Here is a 20114-nt window from a genome sequence, read left to right as displayed (position 1 = left end):
TGGCACGCCAGAGACAGTGTCAGGGTTGTGGGATCATAAGGACAAGGGAAGGGAGACTCAAGGTGAGACTGGAGAGGAAGACAGGACTCAGAACATGAAAAGTCTGAAGGCCACATTAAGAAATTGAGCTTTATCTCAACAATAAGAGGAGACTTCTGGAAGATTTTTAGATTACATGCTTAGATTTCTATTCTGAAGAGATCATTGCTATGTAGAAAATGAGTGAAAGACAAACAAGGAGGCATTCAGAGAGGTGGGTAAAGGGACAGAAGAACGTAGTCAAAGGGAAGACAAGGAAAAACAGTGCCTTACAAAGCTAAGTAGGTACCAGGTAGGTACATTCCTTAGAACAATCGATCATGAAGGGCAGAATTTGCACAGGGAGATAACTCAGAGGGCCAAAATGCATAGGAAGGAAGGACACAGGGAAAAGGTAACCACAGGAAGGAAGTGGGAAAAAGGCTGTTACATTATGGGGATTGCAGTCACTCATTAAACAAAATGTGCATGTGGAAAACGAATTTGCTCTGTAAATTTTCACCCAAATCACAATAAAAAATTAAAATAATAATTAAAAAAATTATTGTACTGTGGTAATGATGTGGGAGCAATGAGGAATGAGGTTCTTACCTTCTGTCACACACACACAGACAACAACAAAAAAAAAAAAGCCATGAACAGTCAACTGTGTCGAAAGCTACTGAGCCAATCAAATGAGATGAGGACTGGAAAATGCTCCTTGCATTTAGTTACCTGGAAGTCATCAGTATCTTTACTGAGAGGTATTATTGGTAGAGGAAATAGAATAGAGAAAGTTAAAGAATAAGTGGAAGATGAAGAGATTGTCACAGTGGAAATAAAAACTGTATTTTCAATGTCTGTGAATGGAAGGAGAGGTGGTAGCCGGAGGAAGACACAAGGGTCACAGGATTTGCTCCTCTCCCCCATTTCCTACTTTTTTTCTTTTTTCTTTTTTCTTTTTTTAAGATGAAAGGGGCTTGGAGAAAATTTAAATGCTAATAAGCAATATTTAATTGGTAAAAGTTATAGCATATACCAGAGAGGAAAAATAAAATCCATGTTTCTCTGTTGCAGAAAAATAGAAAGAGATGGATTTAAAGTACATAGGAAGAGTTGGTTAGGGGATTAAAACAAGAGAGAAGAAGAGAAAACTGGATAAAGATGTATTTGGTAATAAGGACAGTAAGGAAGCTTCTGTATGATGGCTTTTGTCTATAGTAGCAAGGAGAATGAGGTATGGAACAGAAAAGTACACACTGTGGAGAGAAAGCAGACCAAGGGCTTGAGCAATGTGGGAAATATTGAAGTCATTGATTTGGGGAGTGGGAAGCAAGGTGAACAGAGAGACACTGGATCCCGAAGGAGGGTTATGGAGCTATTGGTAGCTGATAATTGAGAATTCTGTTACGTTCATTTCTCTCAGTGTGGTAGTTTGCATAAGTAGTCAGCTGCTCTGAGGCAGGCACAGAATGAATCACTAGGTTCATCCAAGGTAAAGACTGACAAGGTAAGTCTGACTAGAAGGCAAAGGATGAGGAAGTCTAGAGCATTGTTTTTGTTGTTAACTGCTCTTGAGTCATTTTGACTCATTATGACCCCCTGGGACAGGGCAGAACTTCCTCATAAGGTTTTCTAGGCTGTAATCTTTACACAAGCAGATCTCCAGGTCTTTCTTGCACAGAGCTGCTGGGTGCGTTCAGACCATCAACCTTTTGCTTAGCATCCAAGTACATAACTGTTACACTTAAGATGGCTAAAGAGGTCCACCAGTAATAGAGAATGCTGATGGATTAGAAGAAAGGAGAGTAATCCGTCGACTGAAGGCACTGACTGAGGAGAAGAAAGAGCACTCATGGTGAAAGTTGTCAGACAAGCAAGCTGAAAGGACAGGAGAATTATGATCAGAGCATGCACTACTTGACTTTATGATTTTTAAGATAAAGAAGTTATGATTGATAACTGTGGAACATGGCCTGGGACTGCTAATCTCTTTGGAAAGATGAAGTGGCTGGGAAGTCATCAGGTAAAAGAGGACAGGAGGGGCAGAACTTCAAGTTAAAAAGGACTTTTCTTTTGCAAGAATATGGAGGCCCCAAGTCTGGAAGAGTCATTGGGGAACTAGGAGGAACCAATGACACATTCAGACCCTGAAGTAGATGGAGTATCAATCATTTTAAACAGCTCCTCCTTGAGAAACAGCATCACCGGAGGAGAGATTTAAATGAACATAGTATCCTTTGGTGTTCTTTGAGCTGGGAAAAATTAGACCTATTTCAGTCTGAATTCTTATATCCTTTCAACTAATACAGCTTTCTGGGAGACAAAGAATATGTACTAGTTCTTCTTTGGCCATTATGCTATTATCCTAAAAAGAACTTTAGCTTCCCTCATAAGTTTTCTTGCCTAAAAAACTCCTTTCCCATATTTATTTTAGTATGGATAGTTTTTTGTTTGCCTAAAATGTTTTTAATTCCTCATCGCTTTTGAAGAATATTTTCACTGGTTATAGAATTCTTGGCTGGGAAAATTTTGAAAATGCCATTCTATGTCCTTCTAGCTTTCATTTGCCTCTTGTTAAGTCACCTGTCGTATCATTGTTGATCTTTTGAATGTGCTACTTATCATTGTTGATCTTTTGAATGTGCTACTTCTCTGACTCCTTAGAACGTTTTTTTAAATTTGTCTTTGTTTTCACCTATCTGACTATGATTTATCCAAGTGTGATTTTCTTTGGATTTAGAAGTTTTAGAGCTTCTTGAGTGTGTGTCTTACGGTCTTTCATCATTCTGTAAAAATTTTATTCATTATCTTGTCAAATATTGATTCTGTCCATCTCTTTCTCTTTTTTACTTTCAAGGACTTCAATTACATCTGTATTAGGTCTTTTCACCAGGCCCTGTGTTTCTCTTTATCTCTTTCCAACCATTTTGTTGTTCATATTTCAGTCTGATATTTTCTATTGTCTAAGGCATTTGACTACTGACCAGAAAGCTGGTGATTCAAACCCACCAGCACTCCTGGGAAGGAAGACTGGGCAATCCTACTTCCATAGGTTCTGCTTCTGAAACCCAAGGAGGGGCCACTATGAGTCAGATTTGTCTCAACGGCAGTAAGTTTGGTTTAGTTTTGGCTAGTTCCATAATCTCCTCTTCAGTTGTGACCAATTAGCCACTGAACACATTTATTAAGGACTTTTAGTTACTATCTTTTCAGTTGTAGAATGTCCATTTGATTCTTTTTTAATAGATTCCCAGTTCTCTGGTGACATTCTCCATTTTGTTCTATTTTCTTAGACATAGTAAGCATACTTATTTTTGAAGCCTGTTTGAAAATTAATATATAGAGTTTTTATAGGCCTATTTCTATTGTCTATTTTTTTCTTTTAATTTTGTTTCTTGGAATGTCAAGTAATTTCTGATTTAATGAAGGGCATTATATGTAAAAAGAATGTCTCAATGATACTCCTTTCCTGTAGAGAGGATTCATGTTATCTTTTCTTTGTAAACAACTGAAATGGGAAAGAGTTACATTACCTAATCAGAGAGTAACTTATGGGAGGCTAGGTTGGAGTCTCTGTAAAGATCTGTCTACCTCAAAATTGCCTCCTCTTCTAGGACTTCAGAAGTCCAAAATGAGAGCCTTTGAATATTTATTAGGAACTCCTCCTCTTTGGTGAGTTCTAAAATTGAGAATGCTGAAATCTTGGATTTTCTATATAGCTACAATCTCTTCTTTATATAGCTTAAGAATCAGCCTGAAGAGGAAATCAAGTGCTGAGTATGGAGCTTGTTTCTTTGCACCTGCATTCTTTCTACAATCTTTCCCTTCAAGTCTCGGCTGTCTTGGCAGCTCTGAACTCCCTTGAATAACTTTCTATATAATATCCATATACAACAATATGCAGGTAATCAGCTCTCGGACTGAAAGGAATAACCTCATATATGCAAGCCCATTACTAAAAGTTTACACATGAGAAGGTGGTTCCTTCCTCCTCACTGGAGGCACCTGCTTGTATGATACCCTACCTTATACTCTAAAACCAATGAATGGAAGGAACATCGTTGTGTGTGAATGCTTATACTGGTGTGTCTACCTATTATTTTTATGACAGAATATATAAACAATACTGCAAATAGTTACATAAGATTGCTTTCTTCCTACCTTTTTTTTTTTTTTTAATAAAAAGGTAACAATAATGTGATCATGATACTTACAAAAATTTACTAAAGATTTACTATAGGCCAGGTGCTGTACTAGGTGCACAGATTATCTCATTTAATCCTCAGAAGCACCTATGAGATAGTAATGACAATTATTTAAATTTTACAGCTAACAAAACTGAGGCTTTATGAAGTTAAGTCAACTTAAACAAGGTCCCATAGCCAGTAAGTAAAAGACATGCTTGAACTCAGATTTTTATGACCTCAGGGTCCAGGATTTTTACCAACATTTTGTCATACCTCTTGGCTTGACCTCATTCAGCATAACTAGTTTCATAATTTAACTGAGCCCTAGAATCCTGAGATACTTTGTTCTATAAGGTAAGAGCCAAGTAGTTTGAGGGGTCAACATGCAAATAAATATACTTCATGCTACGTTTCTCTCACTTCCCTCAGATATTTTGGATTCTTCCCGTTGTCTTCCAGCCTTACTTTAATATATGCATAACATTAAATACTTCCATTTATAATATCTATGGCAAGCCTGAAAATATTTTAAATAAATAAATAAAGCTTTGTACAGGGACAGGAAGCAGTTAGTGGTGGGACTTTATTTTTGGAGGATTAGGTTGTGGGAGGGGGCAGGGTGTGGGGAGAAATTGCTTTCTGTGTGTCAGATGAATGAGTTATAGGAAATAATAACTTAGCTGGCAGATTAGTACTTGCCAATGAGTCAGCACTGATTCTGTCCTCAGCCTCGATGCTGGGTCACAGCTGTGAGACACACTTTTCCTTATGAGGGACCCTTACAGCCCTGTTCCCAGGATCATCAAGGCTCTACTTATATGATGAGAAATACTCAATTACCTCTTAATGTAGAATGATTCACAGAACTGTCTTCTTGCTTTCACTTGGATACTTCTAAGTTTCTTTAGGGTTGATTGATGTTTCTCATTTTTTCCTGATACCCATTAGAAAGATCAAGTGACTTTCATGCAGAAGACAAAGTTTAGGGTTGGTGTCATAGCAGAGTGTTGTTCTTATGACAATGTTTCAAATTTTTATAATGCTTCAACTTCTAGGGTTTTATAAATGGTAAGACTATGGGAAGGGTAGATAGGAAGATACTGCTTCAAAAGAAGAGGTAAATAGAGAGATCACCTTGTCACAACAGTTAAACATCTACATGTGGCAAAACACTGGAACAAAGTGATCGTGGTAGTTGGGTTAGGATGGTAGGATTATTGGTGATTGTTTTACTCTATTTTCCAGATTTGGTAAATAAGCTGAAGTGTTAAAATTTGTTCTAAAAATAGTCCCTTAGTGTTTTAAAATAACTATCCATTTGTCAAAAAACAACAACAACAACAAAAATTCACCTTAATATTTTAGTACCTCTTATACTCAGCTTCTGCTCAGATTCTTAAGGTCAAACTGTTCATACCCCAGCTTCTCCAGTAGGAAGTATGTTGAAGAGGACTAATTTTGTGTAGAATCTGCTCTGCGTTGGGCATTCTGTTCTCCACTATCTGAGGAAGATGATGCCATTTATATTTTATAGATTAAAAAACTAATGCTTAGATAGTTTGGGGAAAAGTTTTGGCACAGGTTAAGCAGCTAGAAACTGATGGATCTTGAGCCAATTTCAAAGTTAGACTGACTCCAAAGTCCACATTCTCAACCTGAGTACAAAATGATGCTGGTTCTACCCCATCGTATTTCTTGTAGGGCATTTTATATTGACTTAATCAACCGTTAAGATGGTTTTCATTGAAAAACTATTCTTTCCATGCAAAACTAGGATTCTGAATCTCACTTGTTCTTGACTTCTACTTTAGTTAGATAGAAAAATAATAGCATGCATGAGTGTGTGTATAAGTGTTTGGCATTGAATGGACTAAAAAGGCACAGTAAGTACCTGGTTGAGTGGCTGAATACCCTCTGAATTTGAAGTGATTCTCATGATCTCCCCAAAAGTTCTTAGGTTCATGAGACTAAGAATAAAGCTAAATGTGTTACTGTTCAATACCATAGCAAGAAGTGGCAACTGGGTTAGGGAAGGAGTAGTATTTTTTGTGAAGTGGAGTCCTTACAGTTTCACTAAGACACGCATCCCATTGCCCAACCAGGGCACTAATTTATTATTTTAATAAATTGTTAACATGTAAAGATAATAAAAAATGTTTGATCTTCATTATTGTACAACTCCTTCTAATTTCCATGTTCTTACAGCTTTATTGAGGTACAGTTAGCATAAAAAAGCTTACACTTAAATGTATAATTTGATAAATTAACCTGTGTATACAGCTGTGAAACCATCACTTCAACAAAAATAATGAACATATTCATTATCCTTCCCCTCAAAATATTTTGTAATGCTATATTTTTTAAGAAAAAAAAAAAAGTCATTTAATTTCTTTATCTAATTTGATGAAAAGAGCCTGGATGGGGACTCAGGTGATGTGAGTCTGGACTCTGATCTTGTCTTAACTAGCTCCATGAAATTCAGTGAGTCCCTTAATTTCTCTGGCCCTTCCTTTTCTCATCTGAAAAATGAGGAGGTTGGACTAGATGATCCCTAAGGTCCCCTACAGTTCTAAAGTTCAATAAAGCTAAGAAGCTGGGCCTACTTAAGGTATTGGTTTGTGTCCTAATGGTATTATGTGACAATTTACACTTCCCCAGTGGCCTGATGTCAGCTGTGCTGCTGCTTCTCTGCCCTTTTTTGGTTGATTTGTTACCATAAAATCACTTCATTTCTTTTAATTCTCTTTCATTTTGATTGAAGGTTATTCAAGCCATTGACTCCGTTGATCTTTCTAAACCTTAGAACTACTAAACTTAAATATTGAAGGCTAAGGCTTGGCTTATGTTGTGAATTTGGCAATAACTTAAATAAGATAACCAGCAATGAACTGATAAGGGAGCACAAGAGCCATCGACCCCCTGGATATTTGCAAGGCAGCTCCAGTATGTTATGGTGAGGGGGAGAGACCAACAGGAAGACTCCTGCACATCAGGAGTGAGTGAAGGAAAGAAGATTGGAGTTTAATTAATATTCAGATCCCAGCTTTGCCTATCTTCTTGCCAAATCAGCAGCCAACACTTCTGTTTGTGGTTCTGGTGATTTTGCTGTGATGACATACATAGTTACCGCAAAGCTTGCAAATTTGCCCAAAAGTGCAGTTTGCTCACCAGATGCTCTCATCAGGCCTGGAGTGCTGCCATCTTGTGCCTGTGTTTTCAGAGATACCTCATCCACCACAGCCAGGATTCTTGGTGGAAGGGGGTGCTGGAGGGAGCTGGTGGTGAAAATTGAGCTGATTATAAATGAGAACAGAGCTTTATCACAACATATGAATCTTTCCAAGCGGTTTCTGTTTTCCAGGTAGCTCCTGGGATTTCTGAGGAGGAGCTGCTCTGAGTTCATCTTGGACCACCATGAAGTTTCTCCTACTTTGTGCCTACATGCTACTACTTATGATTTCCCAGCTGAGGGCAGTCAGCTTTCCTGAAGACGATGAGCCCCTTAACACTGTTGATTATCACTGTAAGTAATCTATAGAAGAGTCCTTTTTTCAAGAAGGAAGCTTCTTTGGTTTTGATTTCTAACGTATTCCATTGGGATGTGAGAGAGATTGTTGTATGTCTTAAAATCATATTAATTCATCCTTAATCATTTCCTTAGGAGCTCTGGTAGCATAGTGCTAAGGCACTTGACTGCTAACCAGAGGGCTGGCAGTTCAAACCCACTAGCCACTCCTCGGAAGGAAGGTTGGGCAAACTACTTCTGTAGTGATATCACCTCGGAAACCCAAGGAGGAGTCGCTATGAGTCAGGGCCAACTGGATGGCACATAACAACAACAATCATTTCCTAGTGTTTGGAGAAAATGGGACAGTTTTGTGGGGAAGCAACTCATCTATAGGTTATGTATCTCCAGTTAAAAGGCAAAAGGCCATTTGCTAATATTCACCATCTTTTATTCATCTATATGCAAGACCTTAAGACAGAATTTTAGTTAAAACCCTTCTACAACTAGTATATACAGCTAATCAATGCTGTATATTGATTTTTCAGCTCCATAATCCTGACTGATGGTTTAGCCCGTTTTTACTTGCAGATTCAAGGCAATATCCGGTTTTTAGAGGACGCCCTTCAGGCAATGAATCGCAGCACAAGCTGGACTTTCAGCTGATGTTGAAAATTCGAGACACACTTTATATTGCTGGCAGGTAATTTTCCTCTCGTTGGTTTATTAGATTAAAATTCTTTTCTCTTGTGGAGCTTGCATTAATGTGTCTAGTTCATGAAAAACTAATATGTGATTGTGATCAAAAAGTGCAAGTAGCCAAAATACTCACTGAGAAGAGTCAGTGTTGTGTACCAGGAGTAAAATGCAAAGCCCCAGCCTTTAGTGTTGCTATGTTATTACTGCCATCAAGAAATCATACGCCATTCTTTTTTTCCTAAAGCAGCAGGGGGAAAAAAAATCTTTCTTTATTCTTTTTTTAACTTAGAATTACTCAAGCAAATATTGGAAGTATGTCTATGCTAATACCAAGTAGCAGTTTGACCTATGCCTGGAGAGAAGAGCTTTCCTTGCTCCCTGACTATTGTGATATATAAAAGCAACTCACTAATGAAAAAGTACCCTTTGTTGACTTTGTTTGAGACAGAGAAAATCTAGATCTCCAAAATACAATAAAGCCAGATCTGTAAAAATAAAATAAGAAGCAGCTTAACATTTTTATGCATTTACATGATGTGACTTATTGCCTTGTTTCCAACAGGGATCAAGTTTATACAGTGAACTTAAATGAAATCCCCAAAACAGAAGTAATACCAAGCAAAGTAAGCAACTGTAGCTGTCAAATTTATTTGTAGTGACTCAGAACTTGAATCGTCTCCCTTGCCTCTCCAATAACTTTCATAGTTAAAAGTGGAACTTTGATTTTTTTTCATTAATACAGAAACTGACATGGCGGTCAAGACAACAGGATCGAGAAAACTGTGCTATGAAAGGCAAGCATAAAGTAAGTTAAACAGACAAATAAAATGCCTGCTAGATTTCATCTTTTTCTGGATTTGATCCCAGAGACCTATGTGTAATGTCCAATATTAATATAGTAATTTATTTTCTTTAGGATGAATGTCACAACTTTATTAAAGTATTTGTTCCAAGAAATGATGAGATGGTTTTTGTTTGTGGTACCAATGCATTTAATCCCATGTGTAGATACTATAGGGTAAGTATATTTTATATTATGCCCTTAAAAAAAAAAAAAAAGTCAAGCTTTCTTCCTTCACTGTAGGCTATTAGAGTTGAATCCCTTCTGTGAGAATCCAGTAATTTGTTTTATCTCTAGTGCTATGGAAGAATAAAGACAGAATGCTACAAATAGAATTTCAGTGCAAATAAAGCAATGTTGCCTTCAAACGGGTCCATTGACCAGATATGACACCAGCTATTCATTTTTCTTTTGTAGTTGAATACCTTAGAGTATGACGGGGAAGAAATCAGTGGCCTGGCAAGATGCCCATTTGATGCCAGACAAACCAATGTTGCCCTCTTTGCTGGTAAGATTCTTAAGTGTAATGAAAGTGAATGATTAATGACACTGAAGGAGGAAAAGGAATTTAAAGGAAAAAACAGCTCACAACTTGGATAGCCACCTTAATGTAGGTGTTTCAAAGACTAAAATCTATGAACAAATTTCCAGAAAAGAAGAATTAAAAATGAGGATATTTCAGTGCACATTATAAATACTCTGACACTTGGTCTATTGTTAATTTGGCCACTGACCCTGAGCAAATTGTTTAACTTTCTGGTGCTTAAGTCTCCATCTGTAAAATTAGGTAATATCGTGGGCCCACCTGTCACATATTAGTTGTGAGCATCAGGTATTGGTTTATTTATATACACAGTAATAACACAGATGAAAGCACTCCAAAAGGTATAACATGCTACATAGGATCATAGGATAATTATGGTTATTTCACCAAAATTATAACTTTGATTTTAGATGGAAAACTGTATTCTGCCACGGTGGCTGACTTCTTGGCAAGTGATGCTGTTATTTATCGAAGCATGGGCGATGGATCTGCCCTTCGCACAATTAAATATGATTCCAAATGGATAAAAGGTACTTTTGAGGATCAGCAGTGTGGAAAGGCCAAAGGCAGTGCCAAGGCTATTAGGGGTAGGGAGGAAGGGGGTGGAGACAGCAGCCGAGGATGTCAGGAGGTCCTGTGCATAGCTTTGTATTGTTTATTTAGTACAAATTCAAGCTGTTTTGCTGTAGCTCATTGAACGGAAGCATTGATGGGAAGTGAAGAGGCTAACAGTCATGTAAAGAGTATGTTCATCCAGGATTTATCATGGGTGACCTCAAAAACAATTCTCATCTCTGTATGCCAATTTGTTTGCCTCTAAATGCATATAATAATTCTTTCTTACTCCCTTCTACCTAGCTTGGAAAGTTAATGATGAGAATCAATTAGTCCGTATCTGCTGAGTCATTTTGTTCTTTGGAGTTTAGAAATCAAGATTTTTCATTTTCAGTGACAGAGGTTTTCTTCCCTAGTTAAATAGGTTAATGAATAAATCTGTTGAAACAAAGACCTCTGCTGTAGTTCAGTTCCCTGTAGGCCTTTTCACAGTCCATTAGTTGACATTAAAGACTATGGGTTCCCTGAAGCTTGAGCACACCCATATTGGGACTCCTCAGAATCAGTGGTGTATCAGAGTTCTTGTTGGCATGGATGTAATCATGCGACATCTGTCAGTCATGGCTGGCATTGGGGTCTTATGCTAACTGAATTATCCTTTAGCAATCAGATTGTTTTTCATCTTTCTTTCAGAGCCACATTTCCTTCACGCCATAGAGTATGGAAATTATGTCTATTTCTTCTTTCGAGAAATTGCTGTAGAACATAATAATTTAGGCAAGGCAAGTATATGCATGGGACTTGTATGATTTTGCATGGCATTGAGACTGGTTTGGTAAAGTTATGGCTATTCCCTTGACATATTCTCTAGTAGTCCATTCAGTGCAGGTAGCACCAAGTTTAGAGAGATGAGTAGCTCATCATAAGAGTACCAATACACCAGTTGCCGTTAAGTCAATTGTGACACGTGATGGCTCCCTGTGTCTCAGAATAGAACATTGCTTCATAGAGTTTTCAGTGGCTGTGATCTTTCAGAAGTAGCTCACCAGGCTAGGGTACATCAGGGTGAACTTGAAACTCCAACTTTTGGGTTAACAGTGTGCCCTATTCAGGGACTTGATCATGAGAATAACTGCTGGAAAAGACCTTAACAGCGGTCAGAGTGAAAACAGCAGCCTTGTGCCTTGAGGTTCCATTTTTTTTGTAACTACAGAGACTGCTCTATAGACATCCTTGAGTATGGATGCTTAAACTCTTCAGAAATCCATTGACACTTTATTTTCTTTCAATGTCAAAAGCAATATGGAAAGCAGAGTCCTCCTCAGTCTAGTTTTGGTTGTTTTAGTAAAAGCCCACATGATTTTAAAGTAGTGCAACCCCTTCTGTGCCAGTTTTCAGGACAGCACATTTCATTTACAATAGGAGCAGCAGCAAAGTTGGAGACAAAGTGTAAGAATGGTTTCCATTCAGCAAGGCAGTAGATAGCACACTTCTTGTGGAGCTTGTTTTGCAGAACAGGGAAATGGCCTCTTTTTCTCACAGGTAAATCTCATTTGCATTCTTACTGTACAGATCCCTAGAGAGAAGGCTGCTAGATTCCTTTGAATCAGACATATCTTTAGATTTTATGTTCCTTAAATAGCACTTTTTGTTTCCATTCCACCTACATGCTCACATCCCTGCTGCTTTGCTTTTGTCCCTTGGGCAGGCTGTATATTCCCGTGTGGCCCGTATATGTAAAAACGACATGGGTGGTTCCCAGCGGGTCTTGGAGAAACATTGGACTTCCTTTCTAAAGGCTCGGCTCAACTGTTCTGTCCCTGGAGATTCGTTTTTCTATTTTGATGTTCTGCAGTCTATTACAGACATAATGCAAATCAATGGCGTCCCCACTGTGGTTGGGGTATTTACCACACAGCTCAACAGGTGAGAAGAGATGCCTTGCACTTCAAAGACACTGTGTGCTTACTTGTGGGAACCAAGAGCAGGTTCATTGTCAAGGCCTCTCCCTGATGTTTGTCCTTTTTCAGCATTCCTGGTTCTGCAGTCTGCGCCTTTAGCATGGATGACATTGAAAAAGTATTCAAAGGACGGTTTAAAGAGCAGAAAACTCCAGATTCTGTTTGGACAGCAGTCCCTGAAGACAAAGTGCCAAAGCCAAGGTAAAGGTTTTTGGCTTTAACAACTCTCTGATCATTGGAGGCATCTATCCTCAGAGAGAAGCTGGGCCAACTTTTCCACGTCGGAAAAGGGTTCCTCCACAGCATCTCAGACAGTGAGTTTAATAACCTAACTCCCTGACATACAGCACTGCAAGTGTGAATGTGGAGGACCCTTTGAATTCAGGCAAAATGCCACTGCTCCTCTGGTTTGTTCATTTTCCTTTCTCGCTTGACCTCTTCTTTCAGAATGTACACTTACTCCTTAGATACAGTTTTGTGAGTGAAAAATTAAAAAAAAAAAAATCTCATTGTTTTCCTTTTAGGCCCGGCTGTTGTGCAAAGCATGGCCTTGCCGAAGCATATAAAACCTCCATCGATTTTCCTGATGAAACACTGTCGTTCATCAAGTCCCACCCCTTGATGGACTCTGCTGTTCCACCCATCGCTGACGAGCCCTGGTTCACAAAGACTCGGGTCAGGTAAGCTGGTGCTGGGAACAGTGGCCCGCACACATTAAACACGTTCTCTTCCTGTTGGCCTCTCCCTCTGACTTGCCACTCATCTTCTCTTAGGTACAGATTGACGGCCATTGCCATTGACCATTCTGCTGGACCCTACCAGAACTACACAGTCATCTTTGTTGGCTCTGAAGCTGGCATGGTACTTAAAGTTTTGGCAAAGACCAGTCCTTTCTCTTTGAACGACAGCGTATTACTGGAAGAGATTGAAGCTTACAACCATGCAAAGTAGGTATATTTTACGAGAACACTCTTCGGCACTCCTCAAAAATTTCCGGTGTATATTTCATCTAGTCATTTCCTTTCAGCCCTTTAAATTAGCAGTGGTTTGGCACATTAGAGGCTTTTTTTCTTTTTTTTTCCCCTCACTGAAATAAATCCTAGCTTTATTGTTTTCCTGAGCCCACTAGGGCAAGGAGGGTGAACAGTTGATGAGTCTAAAAATAATTCAGCCTTTATTTTTCACCTGTGGAAAATGAGAGCATTTTTGAAGCACACATCTTGCCTTGCAGATATATTTTAGGATGCTACATTACAGTAGGTAGTTGGTTGTAAGTATGCACGCATGCTCATCACATATACACAGAATGCAATTCTAGTTAAGCATTTTCTTGCAGCCACTTACAGAAGATTACTCATACCATTAAAACAACAAGAAATAGGTGAAAGAAATGAAGCAAAGGAGACTAAGGAGAGATCCAGAAACATCTAGCATGGAAACCTTATCTTTTTTCCTCTGAGAGTCTAACATGATCTTCACAAATGCATTTCCCTTAGATCATGGAAACAGGAAAGCAAACTTAAAAGACCCTTTGTCCTGCCTGAAATTTAACAATCCACGTAGAGAATAGAAGCTAAATTACCTAATTCTTACTTCCCGAACCATGTACTTGTCTGGTTAGCTACCAAAAACAGTCCTGAAAACCTTCCCAGTTTTCAGTAATTGCAGAAATCCAACCAAACTTGCTTTATACAGTTCATCTATCTTTTGACTGATAGCTTCAAAATGTATCCCATGAAATAGGTGTAATGCTGAGAATGAGGAGGACAGAAGAGTCATCTCCCTGCAGTTGGATAAAGATCACCATGCTTTATATGTGGCATTCTCTAGCTGCGTTATTCGAATCCCCCTTAGTCGCTGTGAGCGCTATGGATCATGTAAAAAGTAAGCTGCTATTTCTTTGCTTACCCTGGATTTGACAACATCAAGACATTTGATGAAGAGAAAATCCAAGTTACATTCTGCTTGGCTTTATACAGGTCTTGTATTGCATCTCGTGACCCATATTGTGGCTGGTTAAGCCAGGGAGCCTGTGGAAAAGTGACCCCAGGGATGTTGTAAGTATCCTGTAGTTACCTTAGCTGGCATGCACTGTCTTGTTGAGGGTCATAAAGCTGGAAATTTTAGAAAAGTTCCACTAACACTGTACTTTTATTTATTTGTTTGTTTGCATGGGGGAAAAAAAAAACCTGGAGAGTGTGAAAAAAAGAAAGGGAGATTATAGACAAAATAATACGTAAAGGAAATGGAGAGAAGAAAAACAATTCTACTCTCGTAAATCTTGTAGCTATGAAACTTGTCACAGACAGACTCATTTTAGCATGTTCTGTTGAAATGTCATTTTTTTCCTCTCTGCCCATTGTTGCTAATCAGTCTGTGTTCTTGGTTCTGCTTTGGTTGTCATGTGTGTTCCTATGAAGACTGTTAACTGAAGACTTCTTTGCTTTCCATAACCACAGTGCTGGAGGATATGAGCAAGACACAGAATATGGCAATACGGCCCACCTTGGGGACTGCCATGGTAAGACGGAATCTTTCGTTCCTGCCTGGCGCTTCTTTTTGACCGCATTTGCACGTGAACATTATTTTACAATCAGCCTATTTAATAACTCGGGACACATACCACCTAGCATTTAACTTAAACTTCGCAAAAGCTGAGCTGTTTGGTCATGGGGGTGCATTAGAGAAGAATCTTACTTTTTTTTTCCTTCACCATTTACAATTTTGTAGGAAGTAGAGAGAACAGTAGTCTAACCAGTAGGTTAATCTTTTTAAGTTATAGCCTTTTATTTTATTTTTTTAGTTATTTGGAATTTATAAATTTTTTGCTTTCTTTTGGTTACTTTTTACTGATTACTTGTTCCTTTAATTCTTTTAGAAATTTTGCCTACTTCAACTACACCAGATTACAAAATATTTGGAGGTCCAACATCTGGTTAGTTTTGTTTAATTTTTTTGAATTAACAATCTTTTCTTTCCTTCAGTTTGGCATTTTCAGCCCCTTCTCCCCTCCTTTTGCGCAGTTTGGCAGCCCTTCATTTTTCTGCTTTGACTCATAATCTCACTGATGGTACCAAAAGACTTTTTCTTACTCAGCACCTCACCCCTCTGTAGCATGTTAACAGTTCATCATCGACCAAGACACATTCTTTGAGAAAAATCAAGTGGATTAACATAGACTGCATTCCCGCTGCACGCACATCACCCAAGCTTTTCTTTTTCCCACCCCTGCATTGTGACTGTTCTCTCTGACCATCTGTCTTTAATGGATGGCAGAATTTCATTATTTCCCCCTTTTCTCCTCACCTTTTCTACAACCTACTGAACAAATACACATTTCTCAAAAATGTGTATTTATATGTTTTAGCACTTTTTTTTAAATGGTTTGTGGTGATCATTGGAATCTGAATGATGTGGTCTCAGTGGCGTGAAAAAGGCTTCTGTTGAAATGAAGCTGGTTTCTGATGTATTAAGATGTTCGATGGACTCTCCATGCCTCTCTGTGTATACCTGTGGTGGAGCCTTCATCTGTGACCATTGCACTAGTCTGAATTCGGATTCCTGAGGTTTTAGCTAAAAAAGCACATGCTTATATTTTGAGGGAACATGTACTTGGCTGAAGTTTGTAACAGATAGGCAAAAAATAAACAAATAACTAAAACTACTCTGGTCTATTGCTACTTCTAAAACTCGCCAGCAGTTTCATTCCTGGGGGTCGGGGAGGATGGCATATCTTACGTGTCAAAACATCCTTATCCAGCTTGTAAATGCCATTTATTTTGTACGAATTGCTGCTAACTCTTCGGAAGAAAGTCCCCGGGCATTTTGGAAGGCATAGGCAAGGTTCATCCCTGCTTCAATGCTTTATCATGGATGGTAGGCCCTCCGTGAAGAGAATAATCTACAAATAAGTGGGAGGCATATGATAAGACAACCTTTTAGACTTAACAGGTCCAAATTCAGATTCTTACAGGGACTTAAAAAGGTGTTTTCTAATGATGTTGCATTGCACTTCCCCAGTGAAGGATACACAGTTTCTAATCATCTATGAAAATATTTCTAAAAATATACACAAAAAGAAATGAAATGATATTATGTCATAAGAAGATGAGAAAGCAGCAATTAATCGGAGTTGAGATTTGTTTCTTCTATCCATGAGTGCCCTTAAATACCATAGGGCATTCAGTAGGAATGTTTTGAGGGTTTTTTTTTTTTTTTTAATTTCAAATCCATTTACTGTGTTTTTATTCTTGATTTTTAGTCTTTGTTCTTCTTTTGGAAGAAAGGAATTTGATGTAGTCTCTTCAGAGGTGTTTTTGTAAAATCCTACAACAGGCTTTCTCATAAGATTTACTTAAACTTTACTAAAAAATGCAACAAACCACTCAGAAAACTCTGCCAACACTACCCATGTTAATAAAAATCTGTTTGCCACCACAGACATGGAGGTATCTTCGTCTTCTGTTACCACAATGGCAAGTATCCCAGAAATTACACCTAAAGTGATTGATTCCTGGAAACCTAAACTGACGAGCTCCCGGAAATTTGTAGTTCAAGATGACCCCAATACTTCTGATTTTACTGATCCTTTATCAGGTATCCCAAAGGGTAAGGCCTCACCAGGGAACTCATCTCCAACTGAGTGGAAACCTGATTCTGAATTTCTCTGAGGAGTATATGAACTTAGGGTTCTCCAGAGGTGAACCTAAATGAACTTGCTGGTGGTGGTAACTTGTGCTTCCACTGGCTGTACTGAAGAGTCTGGGAGGCTATCGGATATCAGAGAATTTCAAGGGTCACCCCACCAACATCAAAAAACAAAACTTACTTGTAAATAATTAAGTTTTAATGCCTGATATCAGATGTTTTGTCTAGGAGCCTTTCCCAGCCTCCTGTTTAGCTTCAATTCAAAATGAAATATGAAAAGGATATGTTCTATAAGGCACTAAGTTGTTTGAATGCCACAGCAATAAAACATACCAAGTATGTGTTCATAACTATCATTTCAGCAGTTAATAGAAGCAGTTACAAAATAGCTGCCTGTAGAGTCGGTTTATTAAATATGTTATTCCAGAGGGAAAAAAAAATCTATTTTTTATTGCTTACTAAACTGTGGTATCAGGTTTCCAATCAGTCTTTATGGCAGTACATTGTCATTTTTTATTTACATCTGTTGATTTTTATTTCATACGTTTTTGTTATAAACCATTTTATAATTCTTTTTCTTTCTGCTTTGTTTTTGTTAGTAATCATTTATTTCTACATTTCTTTCTTTATCTTTTCACAATGCCACGGAAATCCATAACCATGAACATTGATTACAAACAACTAATATTTAAAGGCCTTAGTACTAACCTAAAGCAGCAAGATCTTCAAAATCATTCTGACTTAACTTGCTCTGGGATAGCTCTGTTTATTGCATGTAAAAGACTTGGATACCTCTTAAACTAACATTTCTTTGATAGATTGTTAGATGTCTGTGGTTGCATTAAAAGCTCCAATAATTTCAAACTAATTCACTATTTTTTTCTAGGTCTAATTTAAATAATTTTTAAATATCTCAAGATAATTGAATGATATTTCTTAACTAACACATAGTATATTTCCTTAGACTGTCTGGATTTCTTACATACCAGGTGATTCAAGAGTGCTCTACCTCAAGATGGAATACATTAAAAAAAAAAAAAATCAAATATGAGTCTATATTTGTAGCTAATATCGACCAAGCAGATGCTTTTAGTGTGTGAACAAATTATGCACTGTGGTTTTTTTTATTCTAGTGAAGTTAGCATGACCATATTAGCATAATTATTTGAGCATAATGTATATTTATGCCAATTCACACATTTCCCTAATCCCAGTTGCCCTTTAATATGACTTTTGAATTAGGAGAAAACCATGAAACAGGCCATTTTGTGAGTTGAAAATTGGCTGTTTAGAAAATAGAAACTACAACTCTAATTTTTAGGTTGGCTCAAATTTTCTAGTGTTATATAAAAACTATTTAAGAAGTATTGGGAAAAAAGAGAAAACAAATATGTATCAATGGGAAATTAATGTTATCCTGGCATTTGCAGCAAACGTATATCTTTCAGGGGATCCCACTGTAATTAAAGAATAAATGTAGAATTTGAGAGCCAACTTGACCTTCCAAGCATATGGACCATTGAATGGAAGCCATATGCTGATTGATATTTTAAGAAATCACTTTCCTGAAACTTTTTTCCTATGTGTCTGTTGCAGGTGTACGATGGGAAGTCCAGTCTGGGGAGTCCAACCAGATGGTCCACATGAATGTCCTCATCACCTGTGTCTTTGCCGCTTTTGTTTTGGGTGCATTCATTGCAGGTGTGGCAGTATATTGTTATCGTGATATGTATGTTCGGAAGTCCAGAAAGATCCATAAGGATGCAGAGTCTGCCCAGTCATGCACAGATTCCAGTGGAAGTTTTGCAAAACTGAATGGTCTCTTTGACAGTCCAGTTAAGGAATATCAACAGAATATTGATTCTCCCAAATTGTATAGTAACCTTCTGACCAGTCGGAAAGAGCTACCACCCAATGGAGATACCAAATCCATGGTGATGGACCATCGAGGCCAACCTCCAGAGCTAGCTGCCCTCCCCACACCTGAGTCTACACCTGTGCTGCACCAGAAGACCCTGCAAGCCATGAAGAGCCACTCAGACAAGGCCCACAGCCATGGAGCTTCAAGGAAAGAAACCTCCCAGTTTTTTCCTTCTAGTCCTCCACCCCATTCCCCATTAAGTCATGGGCATATCCCCAGTGCCATTGTTCTCCCTAATGCTACTCATGACTACAACACATCTTTCTCAAACTCCAATGCTCACAAAGCTGAAAAGAAGCTTCAAAATATTGACCACCCTCTTACAAAATCATCCAGCAAAAGGGATCATCGGCGTTCCGTGGATTCCAGAAATACCCTCAATGATCTTCTAAAACATCTAAATGACCCAAATAGTAACCCCAAAGCCATCATGGGAGACATCCAAATGGCCCACCAGACCTTAATGCTGGATCCTGTGGGAACTATGTCTGAGGTCCCACCTAAGGTCCCCAACCGGGAGGCATCACTGTACTCTCCTCCGTCAACTCTCCCCAGAAATAGCCCAACCAAGCGAGTGGACGTCCCCACCACTCCTGGAGTCCCAATGACTTCTCTGGAGAGACAAAGGGGCTATCACAAAAATTCCTCACAGAGGCACTCTATATCAGCTATGCCTAAAACTATGAACTCACCAAATGGTGTTTTGTTATCCAGACAGCCTAGTGTAAACCGTGCAGCATACATGCCCACCCCCTCAGGAGCGAAGGTGGACTACATTCAAGGGACACCAGTGAGTGTTCACCTGCAGCCTTCCCTCTCCAGACAGAGCAGCTATACCAGTAATGGCACCCTCCCTAGGACGGGACTAAAGAGGACACCGTCCTTAAAACCTGATGTGCCACCAAAGCCTTCATTTGTTCCTCAAACCACGTCGGTCAGACCACTGAACAAATACACTTACTAGGCCTCAAGTGTGCTATCCCCATGTGGCTTTGTCCTGTACACGTTGAGAGGATGCTGTAAGGGTACCTTAAGACAAGAGATTTGCTTGTATTTTAAGAGAATGAAGTGGCCAAAGAAACTCTTTTTAACTTTGGCAGCATCAGAACTTGCCACATGTAGCTACCGCAGCAAGGCTTCTGAGTACTTGCCTGAAAACAAAGGAAGGTGCTGGTCATTCCATTTCTTTTGTTTGAAGCTAAAGAGATGGGTAGCTCTAAGGGGCTACCTTAC

General features: G+C 38.6%; 1 protein-coding gene across 1 annotated transcript; it reads left to right on the top strand.

Annotated features, from left to right (window-relative positions):
- Positions 1-7622: 7622 nt before the first annotated feature.
- On the top strand, positions 7623-19845 carry SEMA6D (semaphorin 6D). The gene is made up of 18 exons (XM_007935211.1): positions 7623-7731; positions 8305-8416; positions 8975-9035; positions 9155-9217; positions 9329-9430; positions 9671-9761; positions 10208-10327; positions 11046-11134; positions 12061-12278; positions 12383-12514; positions 12838-12993; positions 13087-13260; positions 14057-14197; positions 14293-14370; positions 14773-14834; positions 15192-15248; positions 16754-16921; positions 18557-19845. Exons 1-18 carry the CDS (start codon positions 7623-7625, stop codon positions 19843-19845), a joined length of 3222 nt encoding a protein of 1073 aa, XP_007933402.1.
- Positions 19846-20114: the final 269 nt, after the last annotated feature.

This window comes from Orycteropus afer, unplaced genomic scaffold (genome assembly GCF_000298275.1).
Source record: "Orycteropus afer afer isolate SDZICR_OR568_19922 unplaced genomic scaffold, OryAfe1.0 scaffold00026, whole genome shotgun sequence".
Lineage (NCBI taxonomy): Eukaryota > Metazoa > Chordata > Mammalia > Tubulidentata > Orycteropodidae > Orycteropus > Orycteropus afer.
Note: the sequence above shows the minus strand (reverse complement) of the source record. Positions and strands in the feature narration are given on the sequence as shown.

Coding starts and splice junctions, on each gene's coding strand:
- SEMA6D (XM_007935211.1), top strand. CDS start 7,623: ATGAAGTTTCTCCTACTTTGTGCCTACATGCTACTACTTATGATTTCC. Junction 7,732..8,304: donor TAACACTGTTGATTATCACT/GTAAGTAATCTA, acceptor TTTTACTTGCAG/ATTCAAGGCAATATCCGGTT. Junction 13,261..14,056: donor GAAGCTTACAACCATGCAAA/GTAGGTATATTT, acceptor CCCATGAAATAG/GTGTAATGCTGAGAATGAGG.